The sequence below is a fragment of the Rhinichthys klamathensis genome, unplaced genomic scaffold, assembly GCF_029890125.1.
Source record: "Rhinichthys klamathensis goyatoka isolate OS25496 unplaced genomic scaffold, OSU_Roscu_1.1 h1tg000123l_1, whole genome shotgun sequence".
Taxonomy (NCBI): Eukaryota; Metazoa; Chordata; class Actinopteri; order Cypriniformes; family Leuciscidae; genus Rhinichthys; species Rhinichthys klamathensis.
Genome location: NW_026606660.1, coordinates 9446491 through 9467998, shown reverse-complemented (window position 1 = coordinate 9467998; position 21508 = coordinate 9446491). Strand labels below are relative to the sequence as shown.

The following is a 21508-nucleotide window of genomic DNA, read 5'->3' as shown; positions in this document are numbered from 1 at the left end:
TATCTATCTATCTATCTATCTATCTATCTATCTATCTATCTATCTATCTATCTATCTATCTATCTGTTTGCCTACCTATCTGTCTATATCTGTCTGTCTACTCAAATTAACAACTGGCACATTAAGCACTGAGTGTTGCAATAAACTTAAGCCAACAGAGGACTAGAATTTCAGGCACAACTTATCCTGTAGTAGGCATATCCATGCAGAAATATAACACTCAAGTTAGTCTGTGAATATTTAACTCTGTTTATGTATAGCTCTGCCACATGAATGAGATGTAGTTACACTGAAACCAGAGACATTCGTGCCAGGCTGTTTGCTGAGTCAAGAACAACCCCTTTGAGGAGAAATATCAAATTCCATGCCTGTTTATAAAATATACAACAACAATAAAATGAACAAACTAAAAAAAACTCGTCATATATCTTTAATGTTTGTTTGTTTAATGAGTCTTTAAATGTGTGATATGGATTTAATATAGTGGTGGTCAGTAATCAATTAGATGTTAAACTTTTATTTTGAAACAAAACGATCGGAAATGACTCACTACTACATTTAGTTTCTTTACTAGAGCCAGTGGGAAAGTAACTCATGGCGGCAAATACACGAGGTGCTTCTTCCAGGGGGCGATAGGCGGCTCAAACATTCAAAATCCCTATTAAACCCTATTCAAATCTCAGGACGTTTTAAACCTCATTGGAGAAATTGTACACAATATAAATTACAATCATTTAAATCTATTAAATCTACGGATTTCGACCTAACATACAAACGCAAATCTGCGTAAATACAATGATTATAAAAATCATTATCAGATAATCATCAACTATTATCATTGGTCCATCCCTTTTACAGTCTATGGTCCTATCCTATCAGCGTGGAGAAAACTAACAGGCACCACGTGACATCCGGTCTGCGCGATACTTCAATGGCGGTCTGAATAATAATTTATTTAATACATAAATGACAAATACACTGAGAAGGTTAGTAAGTTTTGATCTGAAAACATAGAGTAAATATTTAAAATATAAAATACTGTCATTTAGATCGTTTATCATTTGCTCCTAACTCAAGCGAAGTGCCATTCTATCCTCTTTTATTTCTATAGCAGAAAAACATCCGCCCCCTGATTCATCATCACATAAGCTCAGGAAGAAAGAGGGGAGGCAGCAGTGTGTTCATACATCTGCAATGGCCATTGAGCTGCGCTCTGGTGTCAAATATGGCTCGTTTTTGTCACTCGCCGTGGTGTTGGTGGCGTATTGGTTCCGATCTCCGGACGGTTCGGTTCTGGATGAGAGGCTAGATGTGCTTCTGTCTTCATTGCTGCGCGCAGAGCGGAAAGTGGGCATGGACGGCGTGTCCAGACCGAGAGTGGCTATAGGTAACTTACTGACTTTTAAGTGCACTTAACAGCATGCAACAAATTATAATGGTCATATGCACGCATGGGATAGATTCTGCAAGTTGTCAAATATGTCATTTATATAAGAACGTTGCTTTATATGTATTTATTTTTAAGCAATCGCTCTGAAAATTTAAGAATAAACTTTAATAAAAATAACAAATAAACTTTTAATTAATTTCCTGTAATAAGAATACTATAATATTACGCTTCATGTTAGATTGGCATATTTTGAAGTAACTAAGCAATGCATATGCATGCAAATTTGCAAATCTCAAATTGAGAGTAGCTTTTTTTTATGTAATAAAGTTGTATTTTTAAATCAATAACTATTTAATGTAATATGTATAGACAGTACTTGTCAAAAGTTTGAAGCATTACTATTTTTAAAGTTTTTGAAAGACTTCTCTTATGCTCAACAAGCGAGCCGGCATCAAAAATACAGAAAAAAACCCTGTAATTTTGTGGATAATTATTACAATTTAAAATAATAATTTTCTATTTTAATATACTTTAAATATAAGTTGTTTCTGTGATGGAAAGCTGAATTTTCAGCATCATTACTCCAGTCTTCAGTGTCACATGATACTTCAGAAATAATTCTAATATGTTAATTTATTATCAATATTGGAAACAGTGCTCCTTAATATATTTTTTTATCACCTGTGATTCTTACTTTTTCATGCTTTTTTCAGGATTCTTTGATGAATAAAATAATAAAAAGAACAGCATTTATTCAAAATAGAAAACTTTTCTAACAATACTATCACTTTAAAAAAAAAATTAACACATCCTCGCTGAATAAAAGTGTTAAATTCTTTCACAAAAAAAAAAAGAAAGAAAAAAAATTACTGACCCCAAACTTTTGAATGGTAGTCTATTGTTACAAAAGATTTCTATTTTAAATGCATGCTGTTCTATTTTAACTTTTTATTCATTAAAGAATCCTGAAAAAAGGATCACTGGTAATAAAAAAAAATATTAAGCAGCACAACTGTTTCCAACATTGATGATCAAGCAAATTAGAATGATTTCTGATGATAATATCTTTCTTCATCTGATAATATGGCTTGTTTTGCTTCTGAGGAATGCTATCTTAGAATCAGGCCTGCGCTCATGTTTTGCATGTTTGATTTGCATCTTGTCTTTGCTTTTTTTTTAAATTGTTGGTTAAAACAGTCTCTATAATAACACGTGTGCAGTGCTTGCGAGGGAAAAAAAAAACTTTGACAACTGGTTTAAGCCTTAGCCTATACTTACCAAAATTCTTCAGTCATTAACCTGAGATAACCCAGTGCAATGCATTTATTGTATTTTGTTGTTTAAACGACGGTCAATGCATTTGAAAGTTCTTCTCTAGACTCTTGATTGAATCTTTGTTGATTGTGATGATGTTCAGTCAGTTCTATTGTCAAAGCCTATCTGGGATTGCACAGTCATTATCTGTTTTTTGAATCCGTGATCGATGCCTCTATCAGTCTGTTGCGTTCTGACAAACAACAGCTTCAGCCTGTAGTGACGTTTGCTTAATGCATCTAATCCATTCTTTTCAGATATTCTATGACCTATGATTTAGGTGTGTTTTGTTGGATGGTCAGGTTCAAAGATTAAATAATTGTAATATTATATTACTTAACATGTGATTTCACTGTCTCTTATCAGGTTTTGGCGGCTGTGTGGATATCATCGTCGATGGAGTGACTCTGCTAAACAAAATCGGTTTGAAAGCGACAGACCAGCCCCTCCACCACGACTACATAGAGAATGCGGAGCAGCTGGCGCAGAGTTTCGCTTACTTTTTCTCCCCCGGAGCCGCTTCGGAGTAAGTGAGAGCCGTTCAAGCATGTTCACAAAGCCCTCGGGACTGTAGAGATTACACAATAAAACTGAACACGTCTGTTGTGATTTACTTGATTCAACCTTCCGCTTTGTGTCAGTTAATGTTTAACAGTTGGAATTAAAGCTATCTGGTCCCATGAGTTCCCCACAAGTACAGCCACAGATGTAGTTAACTATCAACAACTAACGTCACAAAACCACAAAGTGTCACAAAACTAAAACGATAAGTTCAATATTAATAATTCAATACATTTTTAAAGCTGAAATGGATCAGACCCTCTTAGTTTTGTTGTGCTGGCAATATGGTTAAGCTGAATACAGCAAGAGAATTCACACTCGAGAGCGTAACGACAGGCCTCTCAAGATAATATTGCAGTTATGTTGAGGCGCTGCTAAAGCCTGCAGCACAGTAGCGTTTGGAGACGCTTCTGGTTGACATATGTTTGGATTGATGTGTGAAATTCTCCTCTAGTTTTAGTAACCATCAATCATAGTGGAGGTTTTCTTTTCATTCCTTTCAGTTAGAGAGGCTTTTAAGCCTCTGGCATCAGGGTTGCCAGGTCTGCGCAAACAACAACAACAACAGCAACCACCACCACCACCAAAAAACTAGCCTAATAGCCAATCAAAAATGATACAATTTTCTAAGTTGGGGGATGGGTCGAAGCACCGAATTTATGCGTATAATAATTTTATATCAAGATCTGCCCTATGTTTTTTTTCTCTTTGGATATCCCGTTTCACTCAGAAATGTCACTTTATGGAAGTAATTAAGTTGTGAATGCTGTTTATTGTTTCTTTTTGGAAGGTCAAGTATCTAGATATTGTTGAGCAAAAAATATGAGCTGTCTATATATGGCTGCCTATGTATAGTAAACAACACACATGTGAGGTCAATACATCCAGAGTAAAGGATGAATACACTGGCGGCTGTTGAATTTTGAGTTTGTTTCTACACAAATGTATGTTCTTATTAAATTTGTTAGAAACTATTCATAATACTATTTTTTCCATCCAAAGTGATATGGAAAGAACAAAAACCCCTCAGTTGCTTGACTTGAGGCTGAATAACAGGAGTGTTATTACAGTAAGCACTGTGTTTGTTATTCTGCTGACAGTTTTCTTTCACTCTTTCCCATAGGAGGTTTGTGATGAACGACACGCTCTTCAGCGAACTGGTAGAGGCTTCGCGAGAGCTGCCAGGAAACAGGTGGTCAATAGGAGGAAATGCACCTGTCATGGCCAGCAGGATGGCGCTGGAAGGATGTGATGTGCTTTTAGGTGGCAGTTTCAGCATCGATTTCACTGATATCCTCTCACAGCGCATCACAGGTGCTGTAATGAGCTTATTTTTTAGCTTTGTGCTAGAAAAGCTGTTTCTGTTCAATATTGTAAATATAACAACAACACTTTAGTGCCCCTAATTTCAGGGGTGCACATAACTTTTTTGGTCTGATTCTCAAGGGAGCAAATCGGCAAGACAAAACACGTCCAAATGATACACTTTCACTCTATGATGGTTAAACCTAGCAGTTAATCCACGAAATACATGCGTGCCGAATCTTGGGGCCTGATCCGTACGGATCACGCATCAACTGTGATCCGTTGCATCCCTAATCATTAATGAACAGACTTATCATAATGATTGCTATCTTACCAGAGATGGAGAAAAATCCTACACCAGTAAGTAAGCGTGTCCCTGTCCCAAAAAATGTTGGTCCTCAACAGCGCTTCCCTCCACGTTTTCTGCAGTGCATCGTTTATTTTTACCACGCATGCGCACCGGTTATGTGCACCCCTGACTATTATGCTATTTTAAAGGCTCCTAATTCTGTCTCCTACAATACATCAGGGGTGTCCAAACTCAGTCCTGGAGGGCCACTGTCCTGTAGAGTTTAGCTCCAAATTGCCTCAACTTCCATCTTGGAAGCTTTTTTGACATTTAGGCGATATTAACTTATTTTGAATAGAATAATTCAGCAGGTATATACCCTTTCTCCAAACTTTAACAAACTCTGTTTCACACGCTCACACACACTGCCACCATGTAATGCACTTGTTAATGCTGGATCATTTAAAAACAAATAACGAAACGCAAAAATCCCAAATCTGACGTTTTCCGGAAAACAGTTTCCGGCTCAAATTTAAGGTCTGGTTGGAGTTGAACTCTTCAGGACAGTGGCCCTTCAGGAGCAGGAGCGGACACCCCTGGTTTACATGCATCCAAGGTCAAAAAACACTTTAATTTTCTCATAATATACATTGATTGAAGCATAAACTCCTTTCTCACAGTGTCTGAAACTTTTCGATAAAGAATCCGGTCTCTCTAAATTCCTTTTTTTCCCGAGAGCATACTCCGCTCTCATTGGTCAGATGGCCCAGTCTGTTGTGATTACTATTAGTCTTACTTAACTTTATTACACACTACTCGAAAGCATAATAGGTGCACTTTAAAATCTTAATTTTTAGAAAAAATTACCCATTTTATAGTATATTTTTCTGCTTTCTACAGCTCTTTCTTCCATGTTTTGCATTGCATTGAATTATTTGGTCTCTCCTCAGTGGCTGGAAACACTGTGGATGAGCCAGATATCCACCTGATCCTGGAGTACCCTACAGGTGCCACATGGGGGCCGTACACTTCCCGAAGGGCCAACAGGTGGGCTTATATTAGGCTAATATACTTTCAGATTGTTTTTGTTTTTTTTACATTATCTATGCTACTTTTAATCTAGACATTTTTGCTTTGCATGTAAGCGCTTTTCTTGTATTGCTGTAGGTATATTGTCCATAGTGATGACCATAATCCATATTTGGACTCCATGGAGCAATTTCAGGAGAAGCTGAATGACTTCAATCCGGATTTGCTCGTAGTAGGAGGGTTGCAGATGATGGACAACTTCCCTTTCAAAAAGGGTAAGTGAATGAAGCCGTCTGAGGGCAATATTTAACACTTCATATTAACTTTCATTAATAACATTAACAAACATTATTGCATAATACTTAAATCAGTATTTAAACTGCTCTCGAATAATAATATGAAACTTTTTATTCATGTGTTTTCATTGTTTTATATATACTAATGTTCAAATGTTTGGGGTCAGTAAGATTTTTTAAATGTTTTTGAAAGAAGTCTATTGTGTTCACCATGGATGCATTTATAAAATACAGTAACATTTTATTACAAATACTATTGCTCTTTAAAATGGCAGTTTTACGTTTTAATGTATTTTTTTGAAATGTAACTTATTCCTGTGATGGCAAAGCTGAATTTATTAGTGTCACATGATCCTTCAGAAATCATTCTAATATGTTGATTTGCTGCTCAAGAAACATTTCTTATTATCATTGTTGAAAACAGTTGTGCTGCCTAATATTTTTGTGGAAACTGTGATAATTCCCCAGGATTCATTGATGAATAGAAATTTAAAAAAATGAAAATAACAGCATTTGTTTGAAATAAAAAATCTTTTGTATCATTATAAATAGATTTACAGTCACTTTTGATTAATGCATCCTTGCTGAAGAAAAATATAAATTTCTTACTGACTCCAGACTTTTGAACAGTAATGTATATTTTATTTCAAATACTAACCAGTTAAGCATTATGTTATGTGTATTAGTGAACTGATTAATGAACAGTTATTAAAAAGTGCACATATAATGGTCTGTAAACCGTCAGCCTGTATGTGGATCAGTGGTGGTTTGGAGCTAAACTAACTCTGTAGTGTCACATGGTAAGATTAGCATGTTTTCCCAGCTACCCTGGGAAAGTAGACGGACTGTAATAACTCGTAGCGCTCAGTGATTTTGCTTGCTTTGCATATCTTTTCTTTCTGCCCTAGAGGGAAATTACTATTAATAATATTCACTGCACGTCTTCACTGCTCGCATCATAAACAGACCGATTTGTTTGATTTGGACAATTCAGTTTTCTAAGTTGGCTATTGGTGTTTTAAGTAATATTTAGACCCAAAGGCAAAAAATGCTTAATGGAACATTAAAAGGGAAGTGTGTAACTACACTGCTCTGTAAAAAAAATGAAACGGTAAAGTTATTTGAATTATTGGAGAACATTTTACAAGAAAACACTATTTCAGTCTTTCTTCTTCAATGTGTTACTTGGCGTTTCTTCAAGTTTACAAGCGATTTCGAAGTGAAATTTGATTCCTGGTAACCTTTTCAGTGTGTTTCGAAGCTGTAAATAAAGCAAAGATTATTGAATTATGAAAATTCTGAAACATTGAAATACTATTTCAATCTTTCTACTTCAAAATTTAACAGTGAAAATTGTCATACACCAAATAGTTTTCACTGTAATTTGATTTTAATGTTCCATTAAGCATTTTACATATATGGGGTTTTGCCATATTGGTTAAAGTCTCTCTGTGGTCAATAATTGTATCCCTTAAAACTCATCTTTGAAAAAATTTCTTCATGCCTTAAAATAGCTTGAATGTAATTCTACGGCCTTGACTCATTTAGTATACGCGGTTCTATGAATATGCAAATTATCCCCGCCTCCACTCACTCACACCAGCTCAGAGATCCACTCATTGACGATCACAAGTCTGACCTGATTGGTTACAAAATAGTTTGTGACGTCAGAAACACCAGCGATTTCAAACTGCGTTTTTGAGACTGTCTTTGGTTAACTGAAGTTAAAAAAAAAAAAAAAAAAATACTCAGCAATGGTGTTGACATGTTTTTGCACATGGTTTGTCTTAAAGCATATTAAAAACACCACATAGATTAGACGTATAAACAACATTAAAAGCTTGATTCCCATCACAGGGGGACTTTAAGAGATTCTGTAGTAACCGTCTCTTTCCTACAGGAGAGCGTGAGGCTCTGCTGGGAAGGCTGGCGCAGATGTTGTCCTCCGCGTCCCCGCAGACCGCCGTACATTTCGAGATGGCCAGCTTTGTGGACGAAAGTCTGATGTCTGACCTTCTAGAGTTTGTTCTTCCTCACGCCGACTCTTTGGGCATGAACGAGCAAGAGCTGCCCAATCTCTTGAGCCTTTTCCGCGGCAGCAACTTGACCGTGCTCTCCGACCCCAACCCCCGTGTAGCTACGGTGCTGGACCAGATGAGAGAACTCTACCGCCTGGTAAACCAGCGCCACCGCGAGGCCGGGACGGGTCGGCCGCTCACCCGCCTTCACGTCCACACGCTAGCTTTCCAGGCCATCATCGTCAAACGCGGCTCCCAGTGGAAGAACACCATGTCGGCCACGGCCAAAGCCTCACTGACTGCCAACCGGCACGTCTGCGGCTCGCCGGACATCGATCTCAGTAAAGCACGGCTGATTATGGATGAATCGTTCTCCATTAGCAGGAGAGAAGGAAGTCAGAGAATTCCGCTTCAGGAATCTCGACCGGTTTCCTGCTGGGATGAGGACGGCTATGAGATTTGCGTGGCTCCTGTGCTGGTGTGTACAGAAGTCTACCAGACTGCTGGAGGAGGAGACAACATCTCTGCCGCCGGGCTCGTACTGCAGATCTGAATACGAGACGTCTTCATCCTTGCTTGGGTTTTATTTTGTGATTTTTTTTATTTATTTTGCGATCATTTTATTTTGGGGGGGAAAAACATTGAGACACATCGTGTGCAATACAAACATTGGGTCCAGCTTATATAAAGTTGGTTGAATCTCACAAAACCTGCCAACAACATGTCCACGTCTCATTTCACCCTTAAATCAAAAATAGAAATGAGAGGTTAAATTTAAATTGTACCACGGTATTTTGTTATTGTAGTATATTTAAAAAATACTGTAGTAATGAGAATATAATGAAAATCGCAAGAAATACGGTGTAATGGATGAATTGCATAAATGAAAATGTGCTTAATTGTCATGAAATTTTTTTTTTCTTTTATGCAAAATCTAATTTCTCACTTAGATTTTTGTGTGAAATATAATCTGGACAGTTAATTGTAAGATTTGCGTAGTTTTCCCACCTATAGTTAATTTGTTTTCAGTTTTCTTACTTGTTTAAAATATCTTTTCTCTCATCCAGAACCTTTTTTGTGTCTTAAAATGGCTTCGTAATCATTCACTTCACGCACATTAACCCAACAGGGGCCAGTAATCTTGAAATTATATGCAGAAGAATCTTTGAGCGCCCAGAGCTTTTTATATTATGACTGAAATCAATCAATGCAAATGCACAATAATGTCAAGTGGAAACACAGAAGAATTTAGCATGATTGAAGTGTAATGGGGTCCACCCATAATACCTAACATTGCTTTATCCTTATTTGTCATACATTATTTCTTCCTTATTTAATGCTCGACTTATTTAAAGCACATGATTGTATTTTTTGGGGGGGTTTTTTGCATTCCTTTACATCATCATATTCCACTTTAACAAGAGATTGAGCAGTTACACATCCCAAACACCGAAACAAGTCAGTCTTCCGCTCTTATTTACAACACAATGTCTTTAGCTAATTTGTCTGAATTAAGAATATGTCATACTTCACCCCAAAATCAAAGAAAAATGTGTTACAGTAATTACAATTGAGAATCATTGGAATTACAAATAACACTCAAGTTAAACATCCATACCATTGTCATGAAAATAACGTCATGAAGCAAGTCTTAAAGAAAACGTGTGTTAGTTCTAAATTCACTTTTTTTTATCAATTTAAAAAAATAAATGTATTTTAAAGAAGAACAGGAATATATATATAAATGTAAATATATTATACATGCATAAATAACTGTCGTCTTCATTGGGGTCATAGTAAAACAATGTCACAGTTGAGAGCAGAACAATTGCCAGAAAAGGACAAAAACAATACATGAACACATGAAGAGAAGTTTTATTTTATTTTGTTTTATTTTTCACCTGATTACTTTAGTTATGCTTGAGTTGTGTTTTATCAAATGAGGAATTATTCCTGCAATGGATGAAGTAGCCAAAACCACTTATTTTCTTATGAACATGTGCATAAACTACCTGCGTGTTTGTATTTTCGGGAGAGGGATTTGAAGAACTTAGTCATATCTGCCGTGATCATAGCTGTTGGTGTCTCTTTTAACAGATTCAGAAATATCGAAGCAAGTTTGGGCTCTGGCTTCCTTTCAGTCACATCTTCCATCAGTCACCCTGAGTGCACATTATTACCTACCTCCTGTGCCTATGAATATATCCAGCTTACCTGATGTCCATTATGATTATATTGTATACCTAGAGTGCTTGTCTATGCTAGTGTAACCCGATATCAGACAGGGGATGGAAGTTAAAGATGTCCCACCCTATCAGGATGTGTGCATTGAGACGCTCTCCAGCTGATATATGAAATATGTCTCAGGGATTACAGTAGCCTGGATGTCTATGATCCACAACACTTGAGTTAGAACCAAATTAGCTGTGACAGCTGGTGTGATTCTGGTCTGAGCCTGTAACATACTGACCAACCGATGGTCCAGTAGATTTGAAGAATCGTTAGTGTGAAAAAAAGTAATGGATATTTTGTTGTGAATGTGATTCTTGTGTCCATGTGTCGATGATAATGGTTGACGCATGTCTGAAGCAATTGTAGCATTGGAATTGTTTGTTTGGGAATGGTGGTAGTAGGAGTTTTGTGTGTTGTCCTGCATAAGCTGGAAATGAGTTGTTGTGAAATGCCTTTTTCTCTGTGCTTCTTTTGTCTTGGTCATATGCGGTCTGTCAGCAACAGCTGTTCTGAAGGGAAAAGACTCATTTTTGAATGACTTCTTTGGATTGCTATGTAATAAAATATTACATTCCATTTATGGTACTCTGTTGTGTGTTTCCAATTATTTTGTGGACATTTTAATTAGAATATTTTGGGATAGTTGAGAACAAAGTAACACCTTTAGTTTGCTTGTACGTAATTCATGAATGTTTATAAAAAGGGCCTAAAATTAACACATTTTTTGCCACACCAATAATGGCCGGTGACTGAAGAAAAATGACCAGCTAGCAGCTATAAATATTTTATACCAGCCATAAAACTGTTTTTGCAAAAACAGTCAGTTATGACGCCAAACTTTTACCAGTGAAAATTCACAATTTTCAGGTTCCAAAATGTAATAAAGTAATCAAATGTAAAATAACATTGCATAGATTTCACTGTACAAATTAAACACAGATTAATCCTCATTAAAGTAAAAAAAAAAAAAAAATTAGTCAAGAGCAGTGAGTGATTTTTCTCTGTCGTTGTTGTTTGATTAACATTAAGGACACAGACAGCAGCAGGAATATTAGTCTGCTGTCACGTTAAGAGCTAATGCACGCATATTGATCAGAGACTGTAAAAAATAGATTTTTAGATATAGATATAGATAATGTAATAGATATTGTCATATTGATACACATGCATTATATTTCCCAACTGTTTACATTCACTTAAAACCTAAATGACTATATTTACGAGGATACTCACCAATACAGGCATTTTCACGCGCAAGAAGACTCGAAAGAGAGTTTGATTCAGTATTCGCACACTGAGATGCAGATGTTTCGTTAGTTTTAATATTTAAATTGGCAAGGCTTAAACTTTCGTGACGATGCAGCACTGTCCGGTCAACTGTCCCGAGCATCATTCACATTTGTCCACGTTCATGTTGTCACAACATTGCATTGTAGAATGCGTAAATATTACCGGCCAACTGAGATTGACATGTTTCATATACTCACCAACCTTTATTTTTTACTCGTATTTGGCGCTTGGTGAGAGTTCATTTTAGGCAATATTTATAAGTATATTTCGAACTAGAAGTAAAAAAATAATTCCTTTGAAGTAAATATATTTAAAAAAAAAAAAAATATATATAGGCCTATATAAAAAAATAAAGTACAAAAATAAGTATGTTTTTGTGTAAAATAAATTGAGTGCTGATGTCATTAAAGCAAATAGAGGCATGCCAAATTCTAAGATTCATATAAATGTTCATTTAATTGTTATGCTGATCATTTGTAATGAGAAAAAAAAATGGAAAATACTAAATAGAAGAATTTCATTAGTGGTATTAGACGTAAATGCAAACTTCAACTGCTAAGATTTATTTGAAGCCCACTACAAGATACAAATATTTACAAGTTTGAAGTTATATATATATATATATATATATATATATATATATATACATTATGTGTAAAAAAAGATACATACACGTTATGTATGTTAAATAACTTAATGTATGTGATGTCTTCTCGTATGTTTATTTTGAAATTATATAACTCGAAAAATCTGAAAATGTAAAGATATTTCATGAGCTCTAAAGACAATGGTCTTCACATCTCAGAAAATTACATTTCTTTTTTAGTATTCCACTTTTATTGTGAAAGACTGCGGCTCTAGCCCTTCGAGAGCATCTGATTGGTCGATATTGTGTCCAATCACAGAGCTCGTTGATTGCAGGTGCCAGAGGGAGAGCCGAAGCGCTGTAGAGTGAATCTGCGGCTGCTAATGCTGAACACTTACCTAACGTTTATAGTTGATCACAGTCAGTCAAAATGAGCTCCATTGGGACCGGGGTGAGTGGATTCACTACTACAAAATTTATCACAGTATTTTAAACGAGATATGATCCAGAAAGAGCGATTCATTACGGAATGCGTGTATGTCTGTGTCATTCTAAGCTAAAGCTAATAAGCTACTGCTGGTGTGCAGGATCTGCATTAGTGTGTTTTATTCAGTTCCAACTCAATTAAAGTTAATAAAGTGTTTTCATACATAAGTAGCTTAAAATATTTTTATTTACATGGTTTAGTTGTGCGTTTTCTGCTCTATTTTGCTCCTGCTGAGTCACTGCTCGATAACAATGAATGATAGCAGTTCAAATGAAAAGTCTCCGAGGAGGCAAAGTGAAAGTAAATTTGATGTGCACTGCGAAAGCTGCTTTGCTACATTTATTTAGCCTCATCGATGCACAGGTTTGTCTTTATTATTGCAGGGATTAAAAGCTATTTGAATTGTTAATTTATATTAAATGAACTCAAGCGATGATTTTGACAGCGGTCCTCTTCTCCCCCATCCAGTATGATTTATCCGCCTCCACCTTCTCACCTGATGGAAGGGTATTTCAGGTGGAATATGCCATAAAGGCTGTAGAAAACAGCAGGTAATTAATTACCATTACTCATATTAATACACATTAAAAAAACTAAGCATGAAACATTTTAATATGCTGCTCTGAAAGGCTTTACCCCATCCATTTTAATGTGATAACACCTATAATATTTGTGTTTTGGTTTTGACGTCTAATAAACTGGGAGTTCTTATTAATTAATTTAATAATTTTGTGCTAAAAAATATTATTTTTTTGTCGTTCATCAGCACAGCAATTGGCATCCGCTGCAAAGATGGAGTCGTGTTTGGCGTAGAGAAGTTGGTGCTGTCCAAGTTGTATGAGCAGGGCTCCAATAAACGCATCTTCAATATTGATCGGCACGTTGGAATGGTGAGAACATTGAGCATGTTGTTTATTAAACCGATTCTCATAATTTTACAGTAATTTATCTTCTTCAGTAACTTGTAAAATATTTGAGTTTACATACTCGGATTATGCTGATGGCAGTGAAATATTAGATTGTGTCTCCTAAAATGCTTGTGCATTGTGCATCCTAAACCTTTACACTGGTGGCCAAAAAGGTTGAAATAAGAATTTATTATTTTTATTTTTTGAAAGAAGTCTCTGATGCTCAGAAAGGCTGAATTTTTTTGATCAGAAAAAAAAAAATCTGTAAAACAGTAATATTGTGACATATTACAGTTTAAAATAACTGGTTTCTGTTATATTATAGTGTTAAATGTAATTTATTCCTGTGAAAAGCTGAATTTTCAGCATCATTCCTCCAGTCTTCAGTGTCACATGATTCTTCAGAAATCATTCTAATATGCTGCTTTCTTCATTTAATCTTCTGTTTATTGTTATTAAACATATTCTTATAATTGTTTTCTGGATTATTTTAGTAGAAAATTAGAAAACAGCATTCATCTGAAATGTAAAACTTTTGTAACATTATAAATGTCTTTACTGTCACTTTTAATCATTTTAATGCATCCTTGCTGAATAAAAGTATTAATTTCTTAAAAAAAAGAGTAAGAGTAAAAGTTTGAAGAGTAAATCTCTACATATGAATCCCTGTCTGTGTGTCTTCTAGGCTGTGGCTGGTCTTCTAGCAGATGCACGATCTCTCTCTGAAGTGGCCAGAGAAGAGGCCTCAAACTTCCGCTCCAATTATGGCCATGACATCCCACTGAAGGTAAGAGAGAGAGAGTAAAGCCATAGATCACCCAGAAATTAGCACTGTACCTTCATTTATTCACCGTAAATAATTTCCTCACTCTAAAATTATTCAAATGTGTGTGACCCAAAGAATAATAATTCTTTGAATAGAAACAGTCTGAAATGAGATTCTGGTCATTGATGTAGTCTTATTATCCAAACAGCATCTTGCAGAAAGAGTGGCCATGTATGTCCATGCTTACACATTATACAGCGCTGTGAGGCCTTTTGGATGCAGGTAGGTCTTCTGTAAATGTTTTATTATATAAGATTGGAAGAGCTTTTATATATATATATATATATATATATATTTATTAGTGTGTTTAACATGTTTAATTCTTTACCCTGTCAGTTTCATTCTGGGATCTCATGATGAAGATGATGGTCCACAGCTCTACATGGTTGACCCTTCTGGGATTTCATACGTAAGAGATCTATTATAAATAAATTATCGCTTTTAATCAGTACTTTAATACTTAAAGGGATAGTTCACCCAAAAATGAAAATTCTATCTTCATTTACTCACCCTTAGTCGTTCCAAACCAATAAGACTTTCATTCATCTTCGAAACACAAGTGAAGATATTTTAATGAAATCTGAGAGATTTCTGTCCCTCCATTGAAAGTCTGTTCACCCAAACCTTTGATGCTTCAAAATGTTCATAAAGAGATAGTAAAATATATGAATTGAGCGGTTTAATCCAAGTCTTCTGAAGAGACGCAATCGCTTTATATAATGAACAGATTTCAATTTAGTTTTATTAACATATGTGGTGATGAAGTTCATTTCTGCATGTTGCGCCACACGTTTGATCTTCCGCAAGAACCAATGAGGTTTGTTCTCACGCATCAAGCAGGTTCGGTTGAGCTTTTGTTTATATTCCACCAATCAATGTTTATATGTGAATAAAAGACTAAATTCAATCTGTTCCTCATATAAAGAGATCATGTCTCTTCAGGAGACTTGGATTAAACCGCTTGATTCAAAGGAATTCATTTCTTTTACAAACTCTTTGTAAACGTTTTAAAGTGGGTGAACAGACTTTCAATAGAGTGGTGGAGGTATGACGTCAGAAGAACCCGGAAGTCTAATTCGCCGCTGGTTCCTTCGAGATTTTCCTATGGGGTTTTAATTTTTTTTAATTTGTGTAAAATAAAGCCTGTGGTAAACATAACTTGACTATACATTGACGTTTTGTTCTACAGCTTAAATTACACACACCCATAGTGAAAACACGAATTTTAAAGCAGTTATGTTCATGTTTGAAAATGAACAAATAACTAACTAGATAATAATTTGGTGTGTAATTGTGTGTGCAGTTTACGTTGTAGAACAAAACGTCAAAGTATCGTCAAGTTGTGTTTACTACAGAATTAATTTTACTCATAAATTCAAAAACCCCATTGGAAAACCTTGAAGGAACCAGCGGCAAATTCGACTTCCGGGTTCCACTCAAGGGGGTAATCCATCAGCCGGAAACTAAAGCTACCCTGGGGGCCGCCATTGGTTAGCAAGCCATCACCTGCTGTTAGCATTTCATTGACTCCCATTCATTTTGGCGTCACTTTGACAACGAATAACTTTACATCTGAGGCGTTTAAAGACTCCATTTGTCCATTGTTTATGTCTAAAGAAACACGACAATGTATAAAAGGCTCCATTACTTTGTATCTTATGTTATGGCCCCGTAGAAGCAGTTTTTGTAAAAGTAGGCTAACGATTGAGTCATAACCACGCGACTCTCTGTCGCACAGTAGGGAAATTTCCGTATAGACTGGAGGAGAAGCTCACGGGCAATCGGGGGGACGTGGAAAGTTGTATAAAGTTGCTCCTGCTGCGAGCTCATGAACAGCTAATACTCACGATCTCCGGCTCTGCAAGATTCGGAAGGGAATGATTCAGATTCCTCTTGGCACAGCTACTAGAAGACTTACAACTGTCAGTCAGGTTGCTCACGTCACATCTACGTCGTCAAGCTCAGTTAGAGCCTGCGCAGTCGCTCAGCCAGCAGGAAGTGAGTGCTTCTAATTGACTTCACTTTTCTCCGTTGAAGTCTATGGGGTCGCTGTGTCCATTTCTTTTACTGTCTATGGGACCACTCTATTGAGGGACAGAAATCTCTCAGGGTGTGTTCACACTTGTAGTTCAGTTCTCGTGGTTTGTTTGATCCAGACCAAAAAAACCCAAAACATTTAGTTCTGGTCCTCTTATACCTCATTTCCACCAAAAAAAGAACTGGTTCGGAACTGGTGCTGGTTCAAAGTTGGTTCAACTTGTGAACCTTCTCAGAACCTGTTTGTTTTTCCACTGACTAGAGAGCCCAGCGAACGACGTCGTTACGTCACTGTGGATGTCGCCATACGTCTTAGCTTTCCCATTCCCGTCGTGTTGTTGTTCACAGTAACCAGCCCCCGACGTAAGCATGACGTGGTAAAAGAACGGTTCTAGTCCAGCAGTTCTTGCCGCTTTGGAATCAATTTTCCTGGCCGAGAACCGGTTCTTTGGCTGTCGAAACCAAAAGAACTGGTTCGCGAGTAGGCACCGGCTCCGAACCGGCTCTCAGAATGCTTTGGTGGAAGAGGGGCATCAGTGTGACATCGGCATTTTACAGTGTTCCTCCAGGAGCGGAGTTTGACACGTGCTATAGAGGGAGAGAAATATCTCTTAAAACAATGGATTTAAAACAAAATGAGGGTGAGCAAATGACAGAATGTTAGTTTTTGGGAGAACTGTCCCTCTAATGCACACTACCAGCCTTTGACACACTTTGGCCCTGTCCCAAATGGAACCCTAAGCCCTCACAGTCTTTCTCAGAGTCTACAGTTTCGTGACGTAATGCCTCTTTGACTTGTCGGATAGACGTTTTCTGCAGAGCTCGCTTTCGTGCGGGCTCAGCAAAAGTGCGCATCAAGGGCTATTATGGGCTGCAAAAGGTGCTTCTGAAACCTACAATGACAAATGGGACACCCTACGGTCTTGTGGACTGAACAGACATGCGCACAAGTTGGCCATTGTAGCTACATGAAACTAGTTATGTAGCCAAATGTAAGTGCAAATGTAACAGAACTTTAATGTTACCTTTGTGGTCAAGTTGGAGTGACCTCTGATGGAAAAGCAGGTAAAATGTGTCCAGCACACACGCAAACTCCTTAATTAGTGCAATAAAAAGTGCAGATTGTACATTGTTTTCATTAACCTCAACTTCCTGTACATGTGTTTCCCTTTGTCATTAATGTTTGTTAGGGTTACTGGGGCTGTGCTATTGGAAAAGCCAAGCAAGCTGCCAAGACAGAAATTGAGAAACTACAGGTATGTGGTGTTATTTATTTTATAGACCTTATAAACCAGAGAAACAAGCGTGTAGCCATCTTTAGAATTTTATGTGATTTATCATTTTTCTATTGTTGCGGTAGCTATGTATATTTATATGGCATCAAAGAGTAATTAGCTGGTGAAGTGAATTTACTTATTGTAGAGTTAACGAAAGTTATCATGAGCACTGTAATGGTTGAAGCTGATGTCATAAGTAGACCGGTTAGATTTTAAAACTAGCGGATTCATTCATTAATCGTTAAGATCTCAACTTCATGCTGTGGAAATACAAACCGGAAGAAAGAAACGAGCAAAAACGAAATGAGTGCAGCGCTGAAAAGGGGTTGGTATATTCATCATTTTGTAAAGAGCTTTCAGATAAGCACATACATTTTGCCTTACACTACTGTTCAAAAGTTTGAGGTTCGTAAATAAATACTTTTATTTAGCAAGAACGAATAAAATGTATCAAATGCTGCAGTAAAGACACGTTACTAAAGCTTTGTAATTCAAATAAAAGCTGTACTTTTGAACTTTATATTCATCAATGAATCCTGAAAAATATTAAAAGCAGCACAACTGTTTTCAACATTGATAAATGTTTCTTGAGCAAAAAAAAAATCATCATATTAGAATGATTTCTGAAGGATCATGTGACACTGAAGACTGGAGTAATGATGCTGAAAATTCAGCTTTGCATCACAACAATAAATTACATTTTAAAATACACATTTAAATTGAAAACCGTTAAATTGTAATATTTCACAATATTAGGCTACTTCATTTTTGATTAAATAAGTGTAGCCTTGGTGGGCATAAGAGACTTCTTTCAAAAATATTGTCCCCAAACTTTTAAACGGTAGTGTACATCTACAAGTGTTCATAGTATCTCCAGGGTTGTAGTACAGACAGTTTTACTGTCTTTTATTTGTCAGCATACACTGCATTAGATCTTCTTTACCCCTAACAGTACAGCTGTGATGTTTAGTGGAAGCATGTTTGGCAGTCTTTCTTTGAAACAAGTTCAAACAAGAGTCAGCTACTTCCAGTACTGCAGGGACCACATCATATAAAACAGTCTTACAGAAGTAACAGCATTATGCCATAAGAAGATTTGTCATTTCAAATCAACTACAATACTAGATTCCTTTTGCAGCGTTTTCATGTTAATGTCAACAGATTAAACGTGTAAAGGTTAAATCCTGTAATTAATTAAATTTATTTTATTTCAGATGAAAGGAATGACCTGCAGAGAACTGGTGAAGGAAGTGGCAAAAATGTGAGTTTTGTTTCTAACTTAAAATGGAGAAGACCTCAAAATCGAATGCATCATTCATAGCCAACACAAGAGAGCAGTAGAGGTCCACGAAAACAAACCAGTCGGACTACTAGTATTGAGTTTTGTCAGCTGAATTGTTTTCTTATCTGTTAGGTTGCTGAGTTTACAATAATGTTGGGTACTAATGAACAGGGTTCCCACACCTTTTGACCAGTCAGTTTAAATGACTTTTACATGACTTTTCTCAGGCATCGATGGGCTACTGCATACACGCACTTTAAACGTTAAATCATATTATTGAGATTGCACTCCAAAAAATTCTAACCAGTATATTTATAATTTAGATCAAAGCATAAATAATACACAATAAAGAAACTCTTGTCAGTGACTTTTCCAGACCTAAAAATGTAAAAAATCTGTTTCCAAGCTGTCCATGATTGTGGGAGCCCTGAATTAAACATTTATAACATGGCATATCTAATTAAACATTTTATATTTCTACATTTTATAACTATTTGTGTGTGTTTTGTCATCTCTTCTCAGTATCTATATCGTTCATGATGAGGTGAAAGACAAAGCCTTTGAGCTGGAGCTTAGCTGGGTTGGAGAAGGTAATGACAGGCTTTTATATTCTAATACTCAATCTATTGTGAATTTAACTTTAAAAAATCTGATTTTTTTTACTCCTATCTGACACAAATCGGAAGCACAAAAATCAGCACGAGATCGAATTTTTTCGCATCCGCTCTGAGCCTCTTCCAAATGTGATTTTTAATCAGATACATATCCGATATCTGAACATCTGACCTACGTCTAAACGCATATATCTGATTCCCCCTTGCAATTCCAAGCCACCACAAGGCGAGAGTGACACGTTTGCTCACAAAGATAGCTTTTTAATGTTGTATTATGAAGCAGATGTAATATACTAAAGAAATTGCACACACACAGAAACATTAAGGAGCATAGAAACTGGTTTTCAACATCTGCCCTGTACATTTTTTTTAAATTAAAACAGCTTCGCTACTGAAAGCTACATTATATTTCTCAGCAATGAGATAACTCTGCTGTTTTTGTAAATAAATTAACAAGCTTGGATGCATGCAGGCAACTCTCTCTCTCTCTCTCTCTCTCTTTAATTCCTTCCAATCAATTCAAATAAATGAAATCTTACTGTGCTACTAAAATAACAAATTAAAATGTGTTATTTTCTGGTCTATATCCGTTCAAATGTTCCATGACAGCTTTTAACTTACCCATGTTGGCAAATAATCATGGCCATTGGCCACCCACCTGACATGAATTGTCTTATAATTTTAGTACGGCCATTCAAAAACCCAAGGGTCAATATTGTCACATAGTAAAGCGATCACCGACATAATTATTTTGGCGGGGATAAAATGTAAACACAGATATCAGATACCAGTCATGTCTAAAGTGAATGTAAACAAGTGGGACAACAAAAATAAGATGAATATGGTCAAAAGATCATATCTGTGCATTAAGACTTTCAGTGTAAATGCAGCCTTTACTGAATCTTTTAAGGAAAATATTTGTAATACTTAAAACTTCCTTTCAGTTTTCCGCTACTGCATTTGTGTTCAGTGCTGCATTTCTCATAAAATCCCTTTCGTTTTGTTGTATATTATATTGTAATTGTTAAGGTTGGATTTTTTTTTTCTAATTAAGATTATAATACAACAGTAGTATTGCTTATTGTCACACTACAAGTAAATTTTAGATGTTGGTACGTGATTCAACATGCCACTCGATTTTATTTTTTTTAATAATATTTTTAAATTGTTTTTGAGGTTGCTTTTTTTATTTTTTTTATCCCTGATTTAATGGTGCATCAACAGTAAAATAAAAAAATAAAGGAATGGTTTTATTCATATATATTTTTGTCCCTCTTATTAGTCACCAAAGGAAAGCACGAGCTTGTCCCGAAAGACATCAAAGAGGAGGCGGAGAAATACGCTAAAGTAAGTAACTGTTCCTCTGGTAATAGATATAATATAACAAAAGCTCTCTTCAGTGTTGGCTTATTGTCACATTTCTGTCCTGACAGGAATCCCTGGAGGAGGAAGATGACTCTGATGAGGACAACATGTAAACGCAGTGTTGCAAACCTCTCTGTTTTTCCACTTCACTGACTGTGTACCATGTTTCAGACATTCTGGCAACTCTCAACTTGACTGCAGACAATAAAAATGTTTTTATGTTTTCTAATGGACTAATGTAGTCCTATGTTTTGTGGGTTTCAAACTTAACAATAAATACGATTTATAAAACTGAAAGAAGCTCTGATTGAGACTCCTAAATTGGCATAATAACCATTCATTAGTTGGGCAGCAAGCTTAGACAAAGGATCCACCGCCTCTTTCAGAAAACCTGTGGCATCA

At 36.2% G+C, this 21508-nt stretch overlaps 2 protein-coding genes across 2 annotated transcripts; both read left to right on the top strand.

The window, feature by feature from the left end:
* The first annotated feature begins 1124 nt into the window (after positions 1-1124).
* Positions 1125-8794, top strand: adpgk2 (ADP-dependent glucokinase 2). Its single transcript, XM_056256142.1, has 6 exons — positions 1125-1387; positions 3071-3230; positions 4389-4579; positions 5810-5906; positions 6027-6163; positions 8085-8794. The coding sequence occupies exons 1-6, from the start codon at positions 1195-1197 to the stop codon at positions 8753-8755; spliced, it is 1449 nt and encodes a 482-aa protein (XP_056112117.1). The 5' UTR covers positions 1125-1194; the 3' UTR covers positions 8756-8794.
* Positions 8795-12605: 3811 nt separating this feature from the next.
* Positions 12606-21339, top strand: psma3 (proteasome 20S subunit alpha 3). The gene is made up of 11 exons (XM_056256141.1): positions 12606-12761; positions 13266-13348; positions 13564-13687; positions 14391-14492; positions 14680-14753; positions 14868-14940; positions 17759-17824; positions 19060-19106; positions 19650-19717; positions 21024-21088; positions 21175-21339. Exons 1-11 carry the CDS (start codon positions 12741-12743, stop codon positions 21217-21219), a joined length of 768 nt encoding a protein of 255 aa, XP_056112116.1. The 5' UTR covers positions 12606-12740; the 3' UTR covers positions 21220-21339.
* Positions 21340-21508: the final 169 nt, after the last annotated feature.